A 7,757-nucleotide genomic window follows, 5' to 3' on the forward strand; every position below is an offset into this window, starting at 1 on the left:
GTGATGCAGGAAGTAGCTTTTGTGATTTCAGTGGCTGTGATGGTCACTTGTAATCACTTAACATCTATCGTTCTGTAGTTAATAAACGTATCTTATTGTTTTATCTTAACCAGTGTGTTTGGATTAGAATGTGGGGAAAACTCCATTGGGAATAGCAAGGCTGGCGCATACATGATTTCCTTTGATGAAATGATGGACTGTCTATGAGTGTGCATTGTTCTGTAGTGTGCTGGACAGTACAAGACGCACGTTGCTGGGGTAAGATCTGGGGCTGGGAATTAGCGCGTGTGGGCCTGTATGTAATTCATGAGTGACTGGTCAGAGTGCTCACGTATTTAGCTGGGAGTGAATTTGCATGCTGAAGTCAGTGTGAGCAGGCCAAGAGGCATTCCAGGGTAGAGATTTTAGGGGACACAGCTGTTCAAACAGTCCAGATTGTACCCTGGGGACTGTCACAGTGGCTTTCTTCCTTTAAGAAAAAATGGAGAGGGGGGAGAGAAAAGAAATTCCTTAAATTCCTCCTCCCTCCTTTTTTTTAATTTTGACATTTGAATTCCATTGAAATTTCAAAACTTGAAAAATTTCAATCAGTTCTAAATTTGATTTATAACAAGGGGGGGGAATCACTGGCATTTCCCCCTATTTGATTTCAAATTTCAAGTATTTGAAATCTCATTGAAATATTTAAATATAATATGTTTTAACCAGCTCTCCTTTGTTCCCTCTGAGTCAGTGCTAATTAGTGCCCCAGCTCTGTGCTGCTAGATAAACATACTGTGAAATCAAGCTTCTTATCCCAGGCCCATTCTAACTCATTCTGCTACCTTACTTCCCTCTACAGCTCTGCACTTCCTGTCATAAACCCTCGCGGCTGGTGCTGTGCACGGTTCAGCAGTTACCCAGAGGAAACGTATTAGATCTCACAGGCTGTTTTGAATTGAATCCGTTAATTTTTTTGTAAAGCACTTGGAGATCCTTAGATGACAGACATCACAGAAATGCAGCCAGCGTATCCTCATTAAAAACCTATAAACCTCTTGGGGAAAGACCGGTGGAAATTTCCATAGATTTATTCAAACAAGCCATGTAATAGTGGGTACGTCCACCCGCTTCTCTGGAGATCCCTCTGGAGTAGAAACAAGAAAATATTTCATTCACCCTTTGCTATCGATGGGGTGATAGCATGATGCACGTGTTCACAGTAGTTTTTTTAGTCTCCCAGTGCAGTGTGATGGAATTCTTACATGTGCTCTACACAGTATGGGATTATCCTCCATCAGCAGGCACTCGGTGCTGAGAATTTACACCTGACAGGCTTAAGGAAGATGCTGACCAGAGTAAGTGAGCGCAAGCCATAAATCATCCCCAGTTCAAACACACCTCTTGAAGAGGAAGATGCCAAATGAGGTGACTTGTTGCTACTCAGTGAAGTACTTTGGCTTTCCAGAGGCAATGTTCCTCTTTGTTCCTTTGAACTTCTGAATAAAATACTAAACATTCCTGGCTTTTTTTTTTAACTGAATATAAATACCTGCTTGAACCTGACTGCATTCTCAATCTTCCCTCAATATACGTGTCCAGTCATTTGAATGACCTTAATACCTAGCCACAAGGCAATGATCATTTGCTGTGTCTTTGGTAAACAAGCGGTCATTGTTCCATGTACGTGTCCCTGAGGATAACGTCTCTTGTTCCAAATGCCTTTGGAAAGTCCACGGCAGAGTGTGTCACAACAGGTTATCAGAGATTTGATTCCCCTCCCCCTCCGTTCTTCATTTAAAATGCTGAAAGAAGAGATTTCAGATTGATTTCTTGAGTGCCATCAAGCCAAAGACACCCTGACCTTGTCCTAAAATCCATTCTCTGTTCACCCTGATTGGTAATTAGAAAACTTTAGGAGTGAATTTAATCACCAGGCAGCACAGCCTTGGAAGGACATGAGATAAAAACAAATGCAAGGTGAGCAAGGTCATATTCTGTAGGGATGACGTGCTCTGATATCCCAAAATCTTCTCGGACCTTAAAAGTCTCATCTTTACAACAATCACCACCATGTTATCCCACGGCTCTACTGTTAGCAATAAAGTCCTGACATTAGAATGTGAACCGTGGCAATACGGACTCGTGTTCTTGATCGGTGTTAACAATCACTGAAAAATCAACGAATACAAGAAAGTTACTATGACTAGCATAAAAACTGGTCTCTCGTGGACATTTATATGCTAGGTGAACTGATTATATGTCAAGAGCATTTGAAGTTACTCAAACTTCTCATTGCCTAAAAGCTAAAACAAGCATTTTATAATCCATTATACGTGCTTCCCACTCCTCCAGAAGCATACATGGTACATACCAAATTAGCTGTGTCACATCCCAAAGTAATCGCTCTCTTGCTAGGACATTCACTGATAACCATTCTAATCATTTGTCACTTAATGCAGCCATGGAGTTGACCAAAAAAAAAAAAAAAAAAAAAAAAAACACTAATCCAACAAAGTAATTCACATTTAAAGGCACTGAAACTATTTCCTGCATGTTCCTAAATAATTGCATCATGTACCAAAACAGCAACCTGTGCATTTCCCACGCACTAAATAATTGCATCATGTACCAAAACAGCAACCTGTGCATTTCCCACGCACTTTCCAAGTGCTGATTCAGTCTCAATTTTGTGCTGTTACTTTGCAGTTTAAAAAACTTGCATTTTAAAGCCAGTCAGTCCAGACTCCTTTGTCTTCAAGGTATAAGTGACATCTGGACTTTTAAGGTAGGGTTTTCAAAAGTATTGGCCTAATTTTGCCTCTGTTGAAGGCGATGGGAGGTTTAGGGGTTTCATAAGTAAAGTTCAACGTTAATGAATCTTTGCAACACTGACTTTGTGAGCTAAAGAAGTAGGATTCCCTTTTTTCCCCCCACCGGAATGGGTGGTTTACTGAAGCACAACCCATAATTTGCTCCCATGAAAGCTGTGGCAGAATCAAGAGCAGAACCCAATATTACCATCCGTCCTTATTCAGCCTTGTGGCAGGAACATGAAGGATATTGACTGGAGATAGTACTCACCCAACCACACATTACAACCCAAAGTACAGTGAAAGCTTTAAACATGTACAATACAATTGTGCTATTTGCACATCCCTTCTCAACATGTCACCATGGGCCTCTGGTCTGATAAATACTGAGTCACAACGTGAGAGCATTTGCTTGGAAAATTAAAATCTATTATCATATTTGGCTAGGGTGACCAGACAGCAAGTGTGAAAAATCGGGACAGGGGCTGGGGGATAATCGGTGCCTATATAAGAAAAAGACCCAAAAATCGGGACTGTCCCTATAAAATCGGGACATCTGGTCACCCTATATTTGGCAGCCTTCTCCATAGGCTTCAAAACACAATGGGGCAGAACCTTAGCTGAGGTGAATTGTCAACACTGTGTAACGGGCGCTCTTCAGAATCATTCCAGAATCCCGCAGAAAAACATCATTGCGGTGAAGCTCAGGTTGCAGACACTCATCCATGTTTCGAGTGCACGTTACCTTTCAGAAACATTAGCATTTAAAAATACTTATACGCACTAGAAATCCAGGAATGCAGTTAAGGTTGCACTTCTCAAACAAAGCACCCAAACTACATTAACTTTGTATCTGTAGAAATGCCAACCTACTACCTTTCCTGATAGCTATGCATAGATAAGGGCAGTGGTTCTCAAACTTTTGTACTGGTGACCCCTTTTACACAGCAAGCCTCTGAGTGTGACCCCCCCCCTTATAAATTAAAAACACTTTTAATATATTTAACACCATTATAAATGCTGGATGCAAAGTGGGATTTGGGGTGGAGGCTGACAGCTCATGACCCCCTCATGTAAGAACCTTCTGACCCCCTCAGGGGTCCCGACCCCCAGTTTGAGAACCCCTGGATAAGGGAATGGGAGTATCGCATATTCTCAAGATGCCTCTATAAGTTCTAACAATTACATATATATTAGCACCCAACCAGTGAAAAACCCTTTGATTTTACAGTGTCACAGGAGCAGGTAAGCACCTGACAGTCACCTAAATGGAGAATGAGCATTCGAATAGAAAGGACTTTGTTAGCTGCACATATTAAATATAATATGGTAGAATGGCCTAGTGGCTAGAGCATTGGACTATGACTCAGAAGATGTGAGTGCCATTCCCAGCTCTGCCACTGACCTGCTGGGTGACCTTGGGCAAGTCATTTCACCTTGCTGTGTGTCTCAGTTTCCCCAGCTGTACAATGTGGACAAGGATTACTACCTTTCTTTGTAAAGTGCTTTGAGGTCTAGTGTTGAATAGCACCATAACAGAGCCAGTTTTTCTTAGTATTAAACCACAACTGCTGTTTTGGATTTTTCCAATAATAATTCCCAACAGTAAAGACTCCTCCCTATAAAAAGTAACACTGAAAAAATATACTGGGCCTGCTTCCACTCCCAGAGAAGTCAATGGCAGAAGTCCCATTGACCTCAGTGGGAATGCGCATTGTTAATGAGTGTTTGCATTTCATCCTTTCTAAAAGTTGATATAATGGTATTTACTCATCCAAGGTAATTAATCCCATATAATGCAGAATATTTGTCACATATGAATAGGCCAATAAACACTTGCTAAGGAAAAAACTGAGCAGTTAATTGAGTGAGCCGTTTGGCTGAACATCCAAAGGGGACTTACAATTAAAAATAATTAGTTTTCAAGTAATAGAGATAAGCTATCTGCATTGTCCTATGATGTAACAGGCAGGGTCACACCTGTTATGTCTTCCATAGGCATCAGTTATACTCTATATGTTGTAGTGATAACCCATCAAGGGACAAGATGTTAATGAAACCCTTGTTTCCTGTTATATTAAATGGCTAAGTGTGGTCCAAAAATTTCACGTCAAGTTATGGCTGGCTTTCTCCGGTTATAACCACCACCATTAACATCTTTTTAACCTTTCATTAAAGATACAGAAAAAGAAGGAAAAACTGTTTCAGCATTAGAAATACAAAATATTAAGAGTAAGGTTTTCATTTTAGCCATATCCCTTATTCTCTTCCCTTTAGCTGCACAGAGTTATTTATTGGGAATGTCCCTCTTTGTCTGTCTTTTAGACAGTATAAAAGATGGTAGTAACTGGCCTTTTTTGGAGAAATGTTAGTTTAGATGGTCTGGTGCCGTCGTTGAAGTCTGATCCTGTTTTCTTTAAGACAAAATATGACACACACACTCTCAAAAAGAGAAAAGAAAAGAAAATAGCAAAGATAGAAAAGTAGCTCAGTGGTTTGAGCATTGGCCTGCTAAACCCAAGCTTGTGAGCTCAATCCTTGAGGGGGCCACTTAGGAATCTGGGGCAAAATCAGTACTTGGTCCTGCTAGTGAAGGCAGGGGGCTGGACTCCATGACCTTTCATGGTCCCTTCCAGTTCTAGGAGATAGGATATCTCCATTAATTTATTTACTTATTTAGCTTTTGTCTCTGGTGCTGGTGCGTTTTCCAGACTGCTGAATTTTCTAGTGTAGACCAGGCCTGAGAAAGGCCTCCATCCAACAGAACTAGTCTGGTCCTCTGACTGCCCACCAGTAATGGCTGGCCTTAGTAGAGATGTCTAGCATGCAACCTAGCCACTCAGACTGTGCACTAGGTATTATGGTTTGTCCCCGGGTGGACCAATAGGACACAGCTTTGATTCAGCAGCCCTGCAAGAATGCACATCATTGGCAGTCTGAATAACTGAGTGGAGGAGCAGTGATTCACTATTTTGAGATATGATATAAATCCCCTTGAATTTCATCCTCGTAAAGAGAATCTGACAAAGGTTGAAACTGGTCTAAAGATTGTTACCTGCTGCTGCTAGTACATTTGTCTGAGTCAATAAACATGAGTGTCAGTTACCTTGAGTTGCAAATTTGCTGGAGTGCAATCCGGTTTTGAAGTTTTCCCACATCTCTAATTTGCCCCCCGGAAAAAATGGGGAGGCTGAAACATACCCTGATGGCAGATGTGTGAAGACGAGTGTAAAAATTAAAATCTCAATTAGCAGATTAAATATTGCTTATCCCAGGTCTGCTCCAAAGCACACTGAAGTCAATAGGAGTCTTTCTACAGACTTCAATGGAAAATCGATCTGGCTCTCAAAAAGAACTAAAAAAAAAAAAAAAAAAAAAAAACTCTGCCAAAAATATTTTCCATCTTTGGATGGAAAATATTTTTGTTATTAAATGAAATTTTCAAGAAATTCCATGTTCACAAAACATGTTACGTAAAAACTAATTTATTTTCTCTTTTCAAAGAAAAATGTCGATGAAAGTGAACAATTTTTTATTTCAGGTTTTTTTTTTTTTTTGCAGGGAAAAAAATTATTCCCCAACCGGCTCTACTCCTAGTAAAGACTTTCAACATATTAAAGAGCGACTCTGTCTTTTTCCTACCTTGAAAATGCTGCTACATTATCTGCTAATGTTTGTTGATTGTCTGCTCCTGATCGGTAATAGTCGTACACTGCTTTTGGAAGAACTCTCTTGGCGTATTGTTCAAAATCACCAACACAGACTGGTTTTCCAGACATTTTGCAGACCCCGCAGGATAAGTCTCTTCTCACATCCCACTCTTTTTAAGCTCTATTTTTCAGCCTGTAAATAATTAATGTGGGACTTTTCCAAAGTTCAAGTATCTGAATCAATTGAATTGACTTTTAAAGATGTGCAAACAATCCTGTCATGATGGACGTTCTCTTTGGACTTTGCCATTCTGTTCTCATTCAGTTTGAGGTACGTGCCCAGTGGGTTCAGGGCAGATCCTGGTTGTAAAGGTCTACAATGTGGGGAAAAGGAGAAACAAGAAATAAAAATGAATACATAAGCCAACATATGGGCACTATAGGGATGTATGAATTAAAGCTTAACCTAGGCTAGTCTCTCAGGTCAGGGACTGTGTCTGTGTGTGTTTTGTTCAGACCTCTAGATCTTGTCAGTGCTAAAGACTAAAAAATTCTGATCTAACACCCACAAAGGTAGAGGATGTCTATAGTTAAGGCCCCTACTCAGGAGATCTGGCCTCAATTCCCAGTTCTACCACAGACTCCTCCTTGTCCTTGGGTAAGTGACTTTCTCCCTGTGGCTCAGTTCCCTCTCTGTAAAATGGGATAATAATCCTTCCTCTCTCCCACCCTGTCTTGTCCACTCAGCCAGTAAGAGACAATACCTGCCCCAAAGCACTTACTGTGTGTTTGTACGGCGCCAAGCACAGCAGAGTCCACTTCTGTAATGTAAATAAATCCCACCTCTACTGACCACCCGTAACATGAAAAACTGGCCTCTCACTGCTTCATTGATCAACACCTAGATCAATGGTGCTGTGCTTCCTCTTTTCCCCTGCAGGAGGGGCTGTGGGCAGCGGAAGCCTCTGTCCATTCCTCCACTGCAGACACAAGCTTAGCAGGTGGGGGCCAGCTCTGAAAGAACCCCAGTGGGAAGAAGGCTGAATGCCCCAGCAAAAGGAGAGGTTGTTGAGGGGATCAGAACAGTGAGTGGAGGGTTGTTGGGGTTTTTTTTTGGGGGGGGGGGGAGATAGAGGGTGATCTTGGTTCTCTCACTAGCTCCCCTCCCCCTCCCCATCAATTCCTGGTTGTGTCTTCCCTCCCCCCATACCCAAACTCCATGTTCACCCATATTATTAAGACCTCACCAACCCCAGTTCATTTGCCTGTCCGGCCCTTAGCCTTAAATCTCTCTCCATACTGGGAGGAGCAGTGC

At 41.5% G+C, this 7,757-nt stretch overlaps 1 protein-coding gene across 1 annotated transcript in view; it reads right to left on the reverse strand.

Moving 5' to 3' along the window:
- HAO1 (hydroxyacid oxidase 1) overlaps positions 1-6,634 on the reverse strand; it is a 53,084-nt gene extending 46,450 nt beyond the window's left edge. The window contains exon 1 of the mRNA XM_026653189.2: positions 6,435-6,634. Coding sequence (XP_026508974.1) covers positions 6,435-6,571 — 137 coding nt within the window. The 5' untranslated portion in view covers positions 6,572-6,634. The remainder of the gene's footprint in view (positions 1-6,434) is intronic.
- Between the last annotated feature and the right edge of the window lie 1,123 nt (positions 6,635-7,757).

Source organism: Terrapene carolina, unplaced genomic scaffold, assembly GCF_002925995.2.
Source record: "Terrapene carolina triunguis isolate 2854851 unplaced genomic scaffold, T_m_triunguis-2.0 Scaffold132, whole genome shotgun sequence".
In the NCBI taxonomy this organism is placed as follows: Eukaryota; Metazoa; Chordata; order Testudines; family Emydidae; genus Terrapene; species Terrapene triunguis.